Raw genomic sequence first — 15,571 nt, 5'->3', positions numbered from 1 at the left:
CATGCAGGAATATTTGATTAAAAAAGAAAGCTATCTGTTTCGTCGTTCCGCCGCCCATGGGAGGCGGGCTAATGATCACCAAAAGACCTTTCCTCCCCTCATTCCAAGACGCCTACACAACAATTTTGATGTTACAATTGACATGATAATAAGAACAACGCACTCGCGGAGGTCGCCTCTGGCCTTATCGACGGCACACCGAGTCTTCATGTTATACCAGATACGAGGAAAGTGACCTTGCTTAGTGCTTCCGCTTCTTGCGGCCGCGGGCCTCGTCTTCGTCGACACCGCCGCGAGCATCCTCGCGGTCACGCTTCTTAGCCTTAGCCTCAAGCTCATCCCAGTCCTCGCCCTCGTCTTCGTCGCTCATCTCGGCGTCATCCTCTTCGTCGGAAACGTTGGAGCCGAAGTCAGAATCCTCTTCGCTCGACTCCGAAGCCTCTTCGAGTTCGTCGGATTCAATCTCAAAATTGCTCTCCTGTTCCTCAGATCCCGCATCCTCGTCGTCGGAATCGGCTTGCAAGAAGGACCAACCTCCGTCGATGAAGAACTGATGGGTATCGGCCGTGACCGTCTTCATGATCGTCGGCCAGTTCAGGTTGAGAGGACCCTCGGAGTAGGCAATGTCGGAGGAGTCCAGGAATTCCTTGACGTGATCCAAGAATTCGACTGGAATGGTGTTGACGTGGTACGGTGGTCGTGTAAAGTCTTTGAAGACGAATACGAGATCAAAGTTTTTGAGACCGAACTGGACACGTTCCAAATGGGCAACCTCGATGTCCTCAAGGGTGATGACCATGAATGGCGGCTCGACGACTTGGATCAGGCACTCGGTAGTAGGCTGGATGAAGACGTTGCTTCGGAACGGCACGCCGTGGAAGCCAAGATCCCTTATAGGCACGTCCACCTCGAGGTTCTCGTTCTTTCCGGCCTCGGCCATTTTCTGGGCGAAGCCTTGGAACAGGCGGTCGAGTTCGGCGCGGCGCCGGCGCTCCTCCTGTTCCTGTTCAAACTCGTCCTCATCACCGTAACGGTATTTCCTCTTGCGGTTGCCCGTCTCATCGAATTGGATGTCCGTTGCCTCCCGGTAGAATTGGACATCCTTGGTCTTCTTCTTGTTGGCAACCATGATGGGATCTTTCAGATGGATATGGATGATGACAATCAACTCGTGCTGGCATGGCTGGAAGAAGAGGTGGCGGACGTTTGAAAACAGAATGTCGACACGTTGCTGGGTGCTCAACGGGGATTGGTAGCGGATACCATTCTGGTGAATTTCCACTTTGCCAGGAACCCGCTTGCCTTCCATCGCGGGGCGGATGAAGACGTTGTCAAGCACGGCGGGACGACGATCTGCTCACTTTGTTAGAAACAGCGCGAGGGCTTTTGCAAAGAGATTCAACTCACTTCTTATCTCGACAAGCTTGTCTTGCTCGACAACGTCCTCCAGCTCCTTCTTCTCCTGCTCCTTCTTGTTCACATCCCGCTTCATGTTCGAGATCTGGGTCGCAATTTCTTGGTAGCGATCACCATCTGTGGAACGGAAAGTCAAGCTTCTGACGAAATGAGCCGAAGCGTCCTCAAAAGGCTGGTCGTCTTTCCGACCTACACCCTGACCAGGAGACAGGAAGTTGATTCGCAGGAACGACCAGTCACCCTCGTCACTCTTGCTCGCATTCTTGATCGTGTTGATATGGAAGGGAACAGGCCGGCCCATGACGGGCAAAACGACCGTGTCGTTTCTCGCATCGACGACGATCTGCAGATCGCGGACCTTTGGGGGGAACTGGTTGTCACGTTTGTACGAGTCGAAACGCTTGAACTTCTTCACCTCGGTGCCGTTCTGCCCGCTGGTAGACTCGGAGAAACGCGCGAGGCCTTCTTTCTGCTTCTTTGTGGCCAACTCCTTCTGATGTTCGCGACGCCTCTTGTCCGCGTCATCATCGACGGTTGTGGTTCGCTCAGATCTCAGTCTCGTAGAAGTGATGTTTTTCGTAGCAACAGCGCCAACTCGAGAATCCTTCTTCTCCTTCTTTGGCGTCGGCTGGGCCTCTTCCTCGTCTTTGAAGAAAAAGGAATTCGAATCCGCATCAATAGGAGTCTCGCCGGTAAAGACAACAGCCTCACTTGCCGTGACACGAATTGTGTCAGTAATGACCAAGGAGTAGATCTTGCTGTTCTTGTCCTGGGGTTGGGGGTTCTCGATGTCGCTAAAGCCGGTCGTGATGACAAGGGTCATTCCGTCCTTCAGTGCTCGTGAGTTCTTCGCGTTGAGGATCAAGGTCGGGTCCCTATTCTCCAGGCCGACGCCCCAGCCGACGTTCTTCAGGAAGTGTTTCTCCAAGTCAGGCTTCTTGGCCTTGATCATGCTCAGGGCCTTGTTGTAGACCTCCTTGATGACGACACCGTCGCGAACCTCCTTGAGGATCATGTTGTGGATGTTGAAAAGAAGCTTGTAGTTGCTCTCTTGCGACTTGTTCGGATCCACCAGGTAGGTACGAGCGATGGCAGAGCAGTACGACTTATAGCGCAGGCCCATAGCAGCAACAATAGTGCCAGGATGCAAAATATCGTCGTTACTCTCTGAGTTCATCTTCAGATCGTACTTGCCACCGCTCTGCACTAGCGGACCCAGAACCCAGTCCAGCTGTGCAGGGTCGAGGTCCTGAGGAAGCTTGGTCTTGTTGGGGAGCTCGACCGTCTTCCAGAACTTGGTGTCATCGAGCTTCTTATCGACCTTGTCTGCCAATGCGCTATGCTTGACCTTCTTCTCCTTATCAAGAATGTCCGACATTTCCTCGAGGAAAAAGGGGGTCATCAAGGCGACGCAGGCCTTGGACGCAGTTCGCATGGCTCGGAGCTCGGTTTCGTCCTTCACAGAGAAGGCGTGTTGGGAAAGTGCCTGGGAAACGTCGACCTCTTCGACATCCTTGCACTGGTCGGCGAAGACCTTCTTCCACTCCTCGACGAAGGGGCCCTTGGAGGTGTCCTTGGCGATGGTGCCAACCTTGTTCTGCAGGTCTGTGTTAGTGGTAGTTGAGGCATGTGGAATTAAGGGCAACGGCTTACGCCCGAAGATTTGATGACTTCGGCAAGCTTGACAAACAGCTTCTCATTCTCAGCTGCGTCCTTGCCTCGAACGAGAACCTCGAGCGGGAATCGACCGTTCTTCAATTGCTCAAGATGCTTCGCTGTATTAACGTCAGCCGGTTTTCATCGCACGTGTGACGCAGTGATAGCGAAAACTCCTCACCCTTCTTCGCAGTCGTCAGAATGTATATTTTGTCGGTCGTCAGCAACATCATCGTCGTAGGAAACTCGTAGCCAAGAAGCCAAAACTATTGTTACGAAGCAGGAAAAAGGTCAGTTCTCTTGTTTTCTACACCGTATGATGGCAGACGCAATTGGACAGCTCGCGCCGTTGTGGGTGGGAGGGAATGCGACTGACATGCATGGCGTTGTTCTTGTGCAGCTCGGGTGTCTCCTCCACCTTGCCCATCATGACAACGATGGACGAGGCGCCATGGAAGATGTTGCCATCCTTGGATCGCAGGTCGTTCTTCCAGGCGCCCGCAAGGCGCGTAACGCGCTCGTGGAAAGCCTTGCTGTCGATTTTGATCTCCGCCATCGTCGCTGCGAGGTGAGTGACGGATAGGGTAGCAGGGAAGGGGTTGAAGAACGAAAGGATCCAGGTTGCTGCTGGGGCGACGCGAGATCCGAAAAATCCACCGCGTAAATTGGGCAAGGCAGTAGCAGTTCACGTGACCGCGTCGCGCCTCCCTTTTCCTGGCCTGGGTTAGGTACCTTAGGTAGGTAGGTGCCTAAACTCCAGTGGGTGGGCATTTGTTAGTGGACGAGAAAGGAGCTGTTCAAGGGCGAGCTTGCCCGAAGCGTAAGGAAGCCAAAGATTCAACACCCGTACCTAATTTCGCGAGATCCCCGCAGACATCTATCACTGAGGATGCTAACAATCGCAGATTTGTATGCAGGCGGGGTCATGAGAAAGTCGGCGCCTCCTCCGCCGCCAATTTTACGTTTTGAGGTGCGCATTAGGTGGACTCAATGCTTCATGATGTTAGAACCGCAATGACTGTCAGTGGATATTGCATCTGATCATCTCTCTAATGTTTTCTTGCACCCTTCACCCAGGGAGGTAGGTCGGCAGGTGTCTCTGTAATGGGTTCGTTGAGCTGCAACCTTCATGGTGAAGCTTCTTAATTACAGGACCTTGCAAAGTCGAAACCAGGCGTCTAGCCACTTAGATACCCAGACATGCTTGGCTGGTCGGGCTTGCGGCGTTGTGTTACATATCGCAGTGGCAATCGGTTCATAGCCGAAACGCTGTACAAAGGCGTCTACTCGCAGCATTTCAATAGACTTGTCACGCGAACTGCAATACTTTCCCCAAGCGTGTCATCCAGTTCTCCACTGGAAATCGCCTGCCGCTACCGACACTTCAACGGACATCTTCCCAGGCTCGCCGGGGCCAGAATCAATGGCGACCCGACACCGACAAAGTGCCGGGACAGCATTCAACCGGGTGGTAGAGAAAGGGGGAAGAACGCTCGCTCGGCCCGCCCGATTTTCGGGATGTGGAGACGGGATTTACAACCCCGCGCTCCTCCGGAATACAACAATATAAGATATCAAGAGTCAGGGCCTTGCACGTCAACTCAGACCTGCAACTTCAAGCTCATTTCCTCCCATAGAGGTTCTTACATGCCCCCCCTTCCTAGGTTTCTGAGCCTCTTCAAGAGAATAGCACTTCTTCAGCCAACGACAAAACCTGTCGCCCCCAGACGCAAAATGCGCATCCCCTACGTCCCCAACCCGCCACCGACCTCTACCCCCGAGGAGGCCGCTATCGTCTCCCGGATCCAGGCCCGTCGCAACCCGCGGCCATTGCAACCTCTAGACCTGGCCTTGCTCCACGCCCCGCCCGTTGCTGATGGCTGGAACTCGTTCCTTGGGGCTATTCGCACGCAGACCACCATCCCTGCCGACCTGCGCGAGCTCGCCATCTCGCGCGTCGCCGTCGTCAACCGGGCCTGGTATGAGTGGGGTCACCACGCGCCGCTGGCCGTCGCCGCCGGTGTCCCGGCAGATGCCATGGACGCGGTCAAGGCCGAGTCGCCGCTGGAACTCGACGCCCGACCCGCCCTGTATTTGAACGAGAAGCAGTGGGCCGTGCTGGTGTACACGGACGAAATGACGAGGAACGTCAGGGTCAAGGATGAGACCTTTGAAAAGCTCAAGGCCTTGTTTAGCGAGCGGGAGGTTGTAGAAATTACAACGACGGTAAGTGAGACTGATTAATGGCTTAGGAAGAGGGGGCGTGGGCTGACAAACTGATGCAGGTTGCATGCTACAACTGCGTGAGCCGGTTCTTGGTGGCCCTTGATGGTAAGACGATGATCTCCAGTGCCTGATACGCAACCACTTCTAACAAACATGTAGTTGGCGAGAGGAACAGCACCGGTCCCGACGATGTCTCTCTTATTGGGCATTGAGCTCCTTCAGAGGTGGGTCTCAGCGTCGAGGACTTATGCGAGGTAAGTCGGGGTTGAGGGTCATCACTTTGGCCTGAAGAGGCAAAGGAAAGGACACTGACAGGTGAGGTACAGTGTAGATTGTGCCATATAGGCCAAAAGGGGTTTAATGATGCCGTGAAAAGGGGTATCTCATCTACCTACGTGAAGCGATGTGTAGGTTCTCCCAAAGAAACGGCGAGCCCAATTAAAAAGAAAACCATATCCGCCCAAGAGCCCAACCCGCTCCGCTGTGTCCCCGTGCGCCTATCGTCAAACCCCCATCCGCGGTTTTGTTCATAATTCGTGTCTGCGATCGAAGGTGTAGAAATGCCAAATGCGAGCAAGTGATGTCGATGTCGTCAAACAATATGCCATACTGGCCCCGGTATTGAGCGTGGCTAAGACCGTGTGCCATCCGCCCTGGAGGCATTTGCAATGGTTCATACATCGTGCATACCATGTTATCTGTAGTCATAAGCCGATTGTATCGTTGTTTCGTCATTGTTCGTGGGCCCGTGGGCCCGTGGTCGCCGCCGTCTACACTCGCAACCGTCTGCTGCGACAGGCAACGCCTTTTCAATCCATCGCAGCTCAGATTGTCAGCTTGGCATTCGCCAGCTCCTGCTCGATGGACCTTTCGATAGAAGAGCGTCGTTTGTGCATCCGAGGACTCTTTTGTAATTCCTGGACCACACCCGCCCACCCAAACTTGTGCCCTGTTCCGGTATTTTCGCGATGACCGATGGCCTGGGTGGTTAACCTCCTCAGCGGCGGCCTCTCGCGGATCTCCTCCGTCAGCGCGCGCGTCAAATTGGCGTTCACCGCATTCATGGGCGGCGTGAAAGGAGACACGGGCGTTTTCTCCGTGTCTCTTTGTGGCGTCAACACAGGCGCCTGTCGTTCCGTCGTGGTACTCGCCCGCTCTGCAACCACACCCATGTACACGACGAGGAAGCGCATTTTCACAAGATCTAGCCGGCGGACGCGCTCCTCAAGGTCGCGGCGCTTGCTGGCCCAGAGAAGCCGCGCGCTCATGTGCAGGGTGGCGGTGTCATTGGAGAGGAGCATTGAGTTGATGTCCTCGCGCAAGTCGTCGCCGCCCTTCTGAATCTCACGCAGCAAGCGGCCCAGACGGAGCTTATCCTCGAGACGCTGGACTCTGGCAACGTCGCGATCGTAACTCTCATTCTCCTCGACAGAGAAGTCCACAGCATCGATGAAGGAGGTGATTTCGTTGGGAGCGGCACGGTAGGCAGTTGCGTATGTTGTCAGGATCTGGGAGAGAACGACGAAGGAAAGGACGAGTGCGGACAGGATCAGGACTATCGTCCACTGGCGGGCCTCGGTCTCGGCCATGGCAGAGAATGAAGCACGGGAGAGGAGAGTGTAAGCGGCGGGACAAATGGCAGCGGGCTACTACCACGACATGATGCGACGGAGCAGCGTTTGGTGGTCGGAAAGTGAGTCTGTGAATGTGCGCGATCTGCAACGCGGAGGGAAACGAAGCGAGATGGAACGGGGCAAAACGGAAGGGGAAGAGGAGGCAACGAGGATGACTATAGAAGTGCGCACATGAGGGCAAGGAGGGCTCGCGGCGGAAGGGTAGTGAATGGCACAGAGAGGTAGGTACGAATAAAGGTAGTGATGTGTGCGTCAGTACGACGTTAGGGTCTGTAAGTCGATTCCAGACGCTGTCGCAATCAGATAATGCCTCCTCTTCCTTACGTCTCTCCGCCCCTCTCCGGTGCGCATCTCCCTTGCATCTTCTTGTTGTGACATGCAGCCACTGGGCGGCATGAGCCAATAATACCACCGAGACTGCTCTCGTACGGAGACCGTTCGTGGACGTGGGATGCGACGCCCCGATGGTTGGTAATTTGGTGCCCTCCCCTGCAGCTGCAAGTGAAAGCGAGTCACCTGTCACTGGACAGCAGGTGAGGGGCCAACATATCTGTATCCAGCAGCATGGCTTCACTGCGACTCGAGCGTGGCTCTAGAACCGATCCGCCGGTGCCGGCGCCCTCTTGGGAACTTGAGAATGGCGAGATGGGCCACCCATCAATGAGGGCTGGACGTGTGACCAACGGTGGTAGCACATATTGTCATTAGCACCGACCTCGTCGTGGCCCTCGTTTTCGGGGCTTCGTTCTGTGCATAGACGATGGATGGATGTATCCACTCACTGCGCTGCATGTCATGGACCAAGGGCCCATGTTCCCCCCCTCACTTGGAGAGGAAAAGAAGCAGCAATTTTGGCGCCGGATGGTTGCTTTTTGATAGCCATTAGAAGACGGGGCTGGGAGGGGCTAGAACCCGGAACGCAGCATTGCGGTGGGCAGCGGGCGAGGGGCCAACGTTCAGCGGTCAAGGAGGATATTGAGATGGCATAGCATGTCTGGTTCTGGTGCGCTTTGCTTGCCGAAACCACGATGAGGAGGGATGGAGACGGGAGACTGTGCAACGTTGGGAAGTGCTGTCTTGTCTCCAGCACCTTAATCTCAGGTACCTTACATGTTTTCCAGCGCCATAGTGTGCCATCCGAACGCTGCAACCTACGGTCGATATTTGGATCCCTGCACTAAGTCACTAGCTAATTACCAAGGTCTGCAAGAGGCTGGGGACAGCGTGTTTCGGCGGCGTCCAGATTGTTCTGCATGCACTTGCGCTGCAAAGCGAGGTCAGCGGGGATGTTTAGCTCCTTGTGATCACCGGTAGGTGCATGATAGAAAATCGAGGCCGCCAGAGATGTGGTGGTGTCGATCGATGTTCATTTTGTCGCCCATCTATCTCCTTGTTGTGAGCAAATGAAATCAGACCCTATTCTCCATCGGCTTGCCGCTTACCGTTTGCCCCTTCTAGAAACATGTCAATATGCAGTGCGTTTCTGGCGAGAACACTGGATCACCACTGACATCCCACCAACCCACTTTCCCAATCTGGAAGGCGCAGCAATGTGTCTGGAAAACCGGGTTCCCATTTCTTAGATGCACAATCGTACTTCATATCACAGCAACGTACGCCGAGGAACCAAAGCGTGAGGTGGATGACATGATTCATCCTCTACTTGTAGGACTATTTAAAAGTATGCATTCTTCTCTCTGGTGCAAGGGGGTATCAAATTCCATGTGTGTGTAAACACACCAGGCATCGCTCATGCCAATCAAATCGTGTGACGCAACAGAGTCCATACTTTACTGCTTGGCCTCGGCCTGCTTCTGAATGTCGTGCTCAGCACCTCGCTGCTGCGTCTTGCCCGTGTCGTGCAGACCCTGGTAGTGCTCCTGGCCAGCCTTGTCACCAGTAAGGCCAGCGACGGCGCTACCGATGGTTCCCTGGACACGGTTGCCAATGCCAGAAGTGTAATCGTTGAGCTGGCCCTTGGCCTCCTGCGACTGACCCTCAAGATTCTGCTCGCGGCCTTGCTGCTTGAGGTTCTGTAGATTCAAATGTCAGCTTCTTTTCAACGATAATATTCGCTGGTGGGTGTGACTTGAAAAATCTTACCTCGGAGCCAACGAGACCACCAACAGTCTCCTTAGCAGAGCCGACGGTCTGGTTCCAGGAACCGCTGGCACGATCAGGGTCGTCCTTGCTCACACCTTGGGCGGTAGCAGTGAATCCAGGAAGCTTGGCGGTAGCGTGGGACGCATCGTGCTCGACCTGCCCCTTGTCCTGCTTAGCCTCGCCCTTGTTCTGGTCGGCAGTGTTGCCGGTGAGGGAGCCAACGAAGTTTTGGGCAGCGCCGGTGGCAGAGTCAACGTAGGACTTAAGGGTGGAGGTGTTATCGTTAGAGGCAGACATAGTGGTTTTTGGGTTGTTTGGCTTGGTGGGACTGGTTTGTTGATTGGTCGATGGATTTGTATGTAGGTAATCTGTTGAATTGTTGTGTAGTTCAAGAAGTTGTTTGGAGCTGAGGGGGATGGATCGGTATTTATCTACTCAAAAGTCGGGAAACCCCCAGGGTCTCAGTACCTAGTCCTGAGGTAGCCAGCATATGCAACATGTGAAATATCGTCAATTTTGGCAATCGCGATCGTGGTTGTCAGGCTGAGCGGAAGGTGTGATGTCATATTGGAGAAGGCCCTTCCGGATGCAAAAGCGCGAAGGGGGGTAGGGGATCCTTGTGGATAGGAACGTGGGAAGGAGGGGCAGCTTTGGACCTTGCACGCCGCACATGATGTCATTTCACGAATTCAACATCCTTCTATTAGCCAACAACGCCATCGACGCCCCCTTCCCGAGACAACTTCTCCCTGTTGGCCGTCTGAAAAAGCTGAGACGTATTGCAGTGGCCATGTGAGCCCACGAAAGACGTAATGAGGGCCTTCTCCTTCCCCAGCGTGTCGCCCAATGAGGAATTGTAGATGATGCACATCTGCCGTCCGCCTTGGTAAGGTGCATCCCGGGCAATCAGACAATCGGACGTGAGCATGGCGCAACAACGCAACTGACTGTCAGCCTGGATCGCGTGAACACGAACTTTCGCATTCGTGATGGGAAGCGCTATCGGTTGCTTGTATTACGTCGGGGGGAACTAAATCGCCCCACCCTCAGATGGCCCTTTCATGAGTTCAAGTGGAAAACACGGGGCTAGTGCATTCCGGAGCACTGGCAGCTTTAGGCGTCCAATAGCACGGAATCAATTCGATAATGCGCGTGCTTTTTCTCGGAGAATGGACATCGTCCTGGTTACTCAGCAACGTCGCAAGCTCACGCCGTTTGCCTAATCTGCTGGATCGTTCGTTGCACAGGGTGTCATGATTGTCATTCATGCCAGTGATAGGTAATGTATAGGTAGTAGTGTACAAGGTTAAGTTCCTCAACAATGGCCAATTGTCACCCTGTTGAGCTCGAGCGCCGGTGGACATTCCGGTCAAATTTCTCATTTCCCTTTGGTCGCCCCAATCCCAACTCCAATATCCCCGAGCACAAAAACGAAAGGCCGGCTGTTTAGGTATCTCAAATGTGGGTTTTAATACAAGCAACTCCGGTTTGGAGAGATGCGGGCGACGTCCTGCGCGAACCTCGCTCGTGGACTCAAAGCGAGATGGACGAGGTCGGATGCGCCGGTGCGTGTAGTATGTAGAACCATGCTTTAATGCTGGCTCCACTGGATCGTGTTCAGATCAACACCTTCCTGAACCAATTCCCAGAGCGGGCTCAGTTCACGTAGGAAGTCAACCCTCTCCTTGACGGCCTTAAGCACGTAGTCGATCTCCTGCTCGGTCGTGAAACGCCCAATACCGAATCTGATACTGCTGTGGGCGCTCTCGTCGCTGTTGCCCAAAGCACGCAAGACGTAGCTGGGCTCTAACGAGGCAGAAGTGCAAGCACTGCCGGAAGACAAGGCAATGTCCTTCAAAGCCATGAGTAAGGACTCGCCCTCAACGTAGGCGAACGAAACATTGACGCAACCAGGGTAAAAGTGCTCGGGATCACCATTCTGAGTTGTGTGTTCCAGGGAGAGGAGACCGTTGAGGAGGCGGTCAGACAGCGCCTTGATGCGCTTCGAGTCGTACTGGAACATTTGTCAGTAATTTTTCGGCACACTGGCAGCCAACGTGACAGATGACGGAGAGATGGATCAGAGACGGTGCTATGAAGCAACATGGGCGTCCTTGTCACGGGACATTCAGAAAGCCATGCATGTATAGAGCGAATCATCATCCAGGGAGGGCAGAAAAGGAAAAGAGCAAGCAACAAAATCAAACCAGAACGTACCTCCATCTCCTCATATGCGATGCGGCATGCCTCACCGAAGCCAGCAACCAGTGGCGGGGCGAGAGTACCACTTCGCAGCCCTCTCTCCTGTCCACCTCCGCTAATGATAGGGTCGAGCCTAACTCTCGGCCGGCGGCGGACGTAGCAAGCTCCGATGCCCTTGGGACCGTAAATCTTGTGGGACGAGATAGACATCAAGTCAATGTTCATAGCGTTTACGTCCATTGGTATCTTGCCGACGGCTTGCGCTGCGTCAGTGTGAAAGAAGGTCTTCTTCTCTCGGCAGAGTTTGCCGATCTGCTCCAGGGGCTGGATGACGCCGATTTCGTTGTTGACGGACATGATGCTGACGAGAGCGGTATCAGGGCGGATGGCGGCAGCCAGTTCGTCCATGTCGATCAAGCCAGAGTTCTTGACAGGAAGGTATGTGACCTCAAAACCTTCGTCCTGAAGATGTCTGCAGCTGTCGAGAACGCACTTGTGCTCAGTCTGCGACGTGACGATATGCCTCTTCTTGCCTGATCTGCCAAAGAACCTCGCAACACCCTTGATGCTCATGTTGTTGCTCTCGGTAGCGCCGCTGGTGAAGATAATTTCTTTAGAGTCAGCACCGATAAGCTTCGCAATGTGCTCTCGTGCTTTCTCAACGGCCTCTTCACTCTCCCAGCCATAGGCGTGTGTTCTCGAGTGCGGGTTTCCAAAAATACCAGTGTAGAATGGTAGCATAGCGTCGAGGACGCGCGGGTCGACAGGAGTCGTGGCTTGCATGTCGAGATAGATGGGTCGCTGGCCCTCCTCCATTGTCGTGACTTGCTTTAGCACTTCGGCCATGGGGCTAACCATGACATTTGGCGCATCGGGCGATTGAGGGACGACGTCGATGAAGTCCTTCTTGTCAAGTTTGATGGCGGTCTCAACGTTGACTTGAGCATTATCACGCTTTGTCTCGGAAACATATCTGCGTTGCTGAGATAATCTCTGCGCAGGGGCTGTCGTCACCCTTGATAATGAGGCAATGCCTCGCGAGGTGATCCCAGGCCCGGTTGTGTGTCGGCAGAGGCGACCTGCCTGCTTGAAGGCGGTGGATGTGATGCTAGCCATTATGTGGTCGATGGTAATGGCGTAGGGAAGAAAAGGGAAATAAGCTTCAAGTAGAGAGGGGGGAGAAAAAAGATGGGAGCAGTGAATTTCTAGGAGAAGCTGACACCCTCGCTATTGGTATTTTTTTTTTTTTGCCATCTCGATCGGGTCTCCGACCGCCTCGGGGTCGGGGATAAACAAGTGAGCCGTGATTGGTCAGATCTCCGCTTCCCCTCCAGTTGATGACGTTCCCCATTCAGATATGGGCCTGTCAAGGGGGCGGTTTCGGTCACGGCACCTGTCAAGACCGACCCTCCGAGAAGCAGAGGCCAAAGACTGGGCCGACCTTCAATGCCCAGGGCTGGTGCACTACTGAAGAAATAGCGTCGGCATTGTTGATTACCTAAACAGAACGTACACTGGCACACTGGGTAGGCCTCTCTGGGTCAAGCATTGGTCCTTTGCTAGATGCGGACTGGGTACGAGGTTCTTTTGGTAGAAAACGGGACGTGCTCTCGGAGTCGCCTTGATACGTTGTGAGCCTGTCAGCCAGCCCACCGCAATCGCCGCGACCGAACAAGTGTATTCCGCTTGCTCTTTTGCTTTGCATTGCTCAATTTCCCAGTTCGACACTCTGAATATGTTCAAGCTTCTACTTCTTTCATTGCACCCAACCTTCTTTCTAAATCCACCCGTTCCGTCTACAGAATCCCACGAGTGATCACCGCAGAACACGTTTGTTGCCTCACAGACTCACCGTGCTTCCGTCCTTGCCGTTCGTTCCCCGCCAGGCACCTACTTTGGGTACCTTAGCTCCCAAACAGCAAGGCCTTAGCTCCTGTCCATCGGCATCGCATGCGCCACAGCCAAGCGGTCTTGCGCAGAAGCTGACCGACACAGCCACGCCTACGTCGTCACCAGCGACAATCAGGTTGCGAGAGCCCACTCCTCATAAGGTTGGACGTGGAATACCCTCAAACAACGAATACCCACGTCGTGACCTTATCCCGCGGTAACCACTGCCGCTGCCCTTCACTGGCACAACTTTTCTGCAACACCTATTCCGCTACATCACAACCACAATCCCACCCCGCCATGAGCTTCCGGGGCTTCCAGAAAAGCGTCATTCGGGTATGTGTTTCCACTAATTGAGGGGTCTTCCCGTCTGTTCCGCGCTGTGACGTGACAACGGAATACACGAGATTGCTGATTGTTGATGTCTCTTTTCTCGTCGCGAACAGGCGCCCCAGCAATTCAAGTCCCGCTTCAACATCGGCGAGCACACAAAGGATGCTGTCTACATCGATTCCGAGCGCAGGTTTCAGGAGCTCGAGACCGAGACCAAGCGATTACACGATGAGTCCAAGAAGTATTTCGAAGCCATCAACGGCATGCTCAGCCACCAAATCGAGTTCAGCAAGGCCATGACCGAGATTTACAAGCCCATTTCCGGTCGCATGTCGGATCCCGACAGCCTGGAGGTCCGCGGCAATCCCGAGGGTATCCGTGCCTGCGAAGAGTATGAGGCCGTCGTCAAAGACCTGCAAGAGACTCTTGCACCGGAGCTGGAGATGATCGAAAGTAGGGTTATTCGCCCGGCTAACGAACTGCTTGACGTCGTCAAGGTCATTCGCAAGACGGCAGCCAAGCGCGAACACAAGAAGCTCGACTACGACCGACACCGGCAAACCCTCAAGAAGCTGCAGGACAAGAAGGAACGGAGCGCCAAGGACGAAAAGGCTTTGTGGAAAGCTGAGAATGACGTCGAGCAAGCGACGCAAGAGTTCAACTACTTCAATGATCTCCTCAAGGAGGAGCTGCCGCGCCTTTTCGCCCTCGAACAGCAGTTCATCCAGCCCCTCTTCCAGTCTTTCTACTACATGCAGCTCAACATCTTTTACACGCTACACGAGAAGATGCAGCATTGCGATATTGGCTACTTCGATCTGACTCTTGACGTGCTGGAGGCGTTCCACAAGAAACGGGGCGATATCCAGGAGCAGGCCGAGAGCCTGTCCATTGTGAAGTTCAAGACGACTGGCCAAAGGCGCCCACCAAAATATGGCCGTCCGGCGATCGAAAGCAAGCCGCAGCACCTGCTTACCGCCGGCCCTTCCTCCTCATCAACCTCCGTAGCAACAACCTCGGCACCATCCTCCAAATTTGGTGGTTACACTCGGCAAGGCGAAACCTCCGAAGTTAACCCTCCGCCTCCATACTCTCCACCGGTAACAAACGGGACTTCGGGCGGTGGACTCGCCGCCATCGCCGCAGCAAAGTCGAAGCCACCTCCACCCAAGCCTAAGCCCAGCCGGCTCAGCGGCGTACCTGCTGCAGAAACTGTTACTGCCTTGTACGATTATGCCGCACAAGCAGAGGGCGACTTGAGCTTCAGGGCCGGAGATGTCATCGAGATCGTCAGTCGCACAAAGAACGAAAACGAATGGTGGACAGGCAGGTTGAATGGAAAGTCTGGCCAGTTCCCAGGTAAATATCCGCCTGTTGTTCCTTCGGTCTTATTGAGAACAGAGATTAACCAAACGTCGTCTACACAGGAAACTACGTCAAGCTGAACTGAGTCACTAATGTGGTTCGCACTCGCCAACTGCAACTGACATCTCTGATCTTCGTCCGAATACACTGTGTTGCAGAGGCACATTAATGAACGACCGTTGGGACACCGAGGGGGATAGCGCGAAACACTTGCATTTGGGGTCTTCGGCGTACGCAGAAGGGATTGCCTGTCATTTCGAGTCGGAAAAGAATTGGGTGAAGAGGGAAAGGGATGGAAGACAGGGTGGGTAGTAGAGGAGGGATACACTTGGATGTAGGGTGGGAAAGGGGAGAAGGCTAGGAGATAAGTCGCTTTCGTTGCGTTCCGCGTGACACAAACCCGTAGCCTCACTTTCCCAGAAGGCTTTTCGGTGGTGAGAGGGGTGGTAGTGGGCATAGTAAAGGGGGGGTCTTTTGATCCATACCTACTTTTCTTTTGTTTTTCAACCACTGTGCTGCTGTCAATCACAAACCTTCCAGCTGCGAGTATCGGCCTTTCTCACGTCTTCCGTGGCGTCTTTCTCCACAACACTAATGCGAGTGTCCATCTGCAAAATGCAGTGGTTACACGTATGTGATTCCTGGAAACACGCTCAAAATTGGATCGTTGGCTTCCTGTCGTCATTTCTCAGGTAGCAGTGGTCTGTCTGGTGATTCTCGAGCCTGCTGTGTCCAAGAAAGCCCGG

At 54.1% G+C, this 15,571-nt stretch overlaps 7 protein-coding genes across 7 annotated transcripts; 3 read left to right on the top strand and 4 right to left on the bottom strand.

Moving 5' to 3' along the window:
* Window positions 1–6: 6 nt before the first annotated feature.
* On the bottom strand, window positions 7–3,687 carry CDEST_13674 (Putative peptidase M24, PH-like domain superfamily, FACT complex subunit Spt16). The gene is made up of 5 exons (XM_062929830.1): window positions 3,449–3,687; window positions 3,254–3,338; window positions 3,070–3,191; window positions 1,408–3,013; window positions 7–1,353 (listed from the first exon to the last, which is right to left on the bottom strand). The coding sequence occupies exons 1-5, from the start codon at window positions 3,626–3,628 to the stop codon at window positions 242–244; spliced, it is 3,105 nt and encodes a 1,034-aa protein (XP_062785881.1). The 5' UTR covers window positions 3,629–3,687; the 3' UTR covers window positions 7–241.
* A 585-nt stretch (window positions 3,688–4,272) lies between these two features.
* CDEST_13673 (Putative carboxymuconolactone decarboxylase) lies at window positions 4,273–6,119 on the top strand (the record flags this gene model as incomplete). Its single annotated transcript, XM_062929829.1, has 4 exons — window positions 4,273–5,298; window positions 5,358–5,403; window positions 5,458–5,552; window positions 5,625–6,119. 3 exons carry the CDS (start codon window positions 4,273–4,275, stop codon window positions 5,508–5,510), a joined length of 1,125 nt encoding a protein of 374 aa, XP_062785880.1. The 3' UTR covers window positions 5,511–5,552; window positions 5,625–6,119.
* A 1-nt stretch (window position 6,120) lies between these two features.
* Window positions 6,121–7,201, bottom strand: CDEST_13672 (uncharacterized protein). The gene has a single exon (XM_062929828.1). The coding sequence runs from the start codon at window positions 6,885–6,887 to the stop codon at window positions 6,123–6,125; it is 765 nt and encodes a 254-aa protein (XP_062785879.1). The 5' UTR covers window positions 6,888–7,201; the 3' UTR covers window positions 6,121–6,122.
* Window positions 7,202–7,696: 495 nt separating this feature from the next.
* Window positions 7,697–8,051, top strand: CDEST_13671 (uncharacterized protein; the record flags this gene model as incomplete). The annotated part of the gene is made up of 1 exon (XM_062929827.1): window positions 7,697–8,051. One exon carries the CDS (start codon window positions 7,697–7,699, stop codon window positions 7,919–7,921), a length of 225 nt encoding a protein of 74 aa, XP_062785878.1. The 3' UTR covers window positions 7,922–8,051.
* A 671-nt stretch (window positions 8,052–8,722) lies between these two features.
* On the bottom strand, window positions 8,723–9,332 carry CDEST_13670 (Putative CsbD-like domain, YjbJ superfamily protein; the record flags this gene model as incomplete). The annotated part of the gene is made up of 2 exons (XM_062929826.1): window positions 8,723–8,965; window positions 9,036–9,332. 2 exons carry the CDS (start codon window positions 9,330–9,332, stop codon window positions 8,723–8,725), a joined length of 540 nt encoding a protein of 179 aa, XP_062785877.1.
* A 907-nt stretch (window positions 9,333–10,239) lies between these two features.
* Window positions 10,240–12,416, bottom strand: CDEST_13669 (Putative aminotransferase class V domain, cysteine desulfurase IscS). The gene is made up of 2 exons (XM_062929825.1): window positions 11,253–12,416; window positions 10,240–11,049 (listed from the first exon to the last, which is right to left on the bottom strand). Exons 1-2 carry the CDS (start codon window positions 12,351–12,353, stop codon window positions 10,627–10,629), a joined length of 1,524 nt encoding a protein of 507 aa, XP_062785876.1. The 5' UTR covers window positions 12,354–12,416; the 3' UTR covers window positions 10,240–10,626.
* Window positions 12,417–13,275: 859 nt separating this feature from the next.
* Window positions 13,276–15,114, top strand: CDEST_13668 (Putative SH3 domain, BAR domain, AH/BAR domain superfamily, SH3-like domain superfamily protein). The gene is made up of 3 exons (XM_062929824.1): window positions 13,276–13,463; window positions 13,574–14,819; window positions 14,888–15,114. The coding sequence occupies exons 1-3, from the start codon at window positions 13,428–13,430 to the stop codon at window positions 14,908–14,910; spliced, it is 1,305 nt and encodes a 434-aa protein (XP_062785875.1). The 5' UTR covers window positions 13,276–13,427; the 3' UTR covers window positions 14,911–15,114.
* Window positions 15,115–15,571: the final 457 nt, after the last annotated feature.

This window comes from Colletotrichum destructivum, chromosome 9, assembly GCF_034447905.1.
Source record: "Colletotrichum destructivum chromosome 9, complete sequence".
NCBI classification, from domain to species: Eukaryota; Fungi; Ascomycota; class Sordariomycetes; order Glomerellales; family Glomerellaceae; genus Colletotrichum; species Colletotrichum destructivum.
Note: the sequence above shows the minus strand (reverse complement) of the source record. Positions and strands in the feature narration are given on the sequence as shown.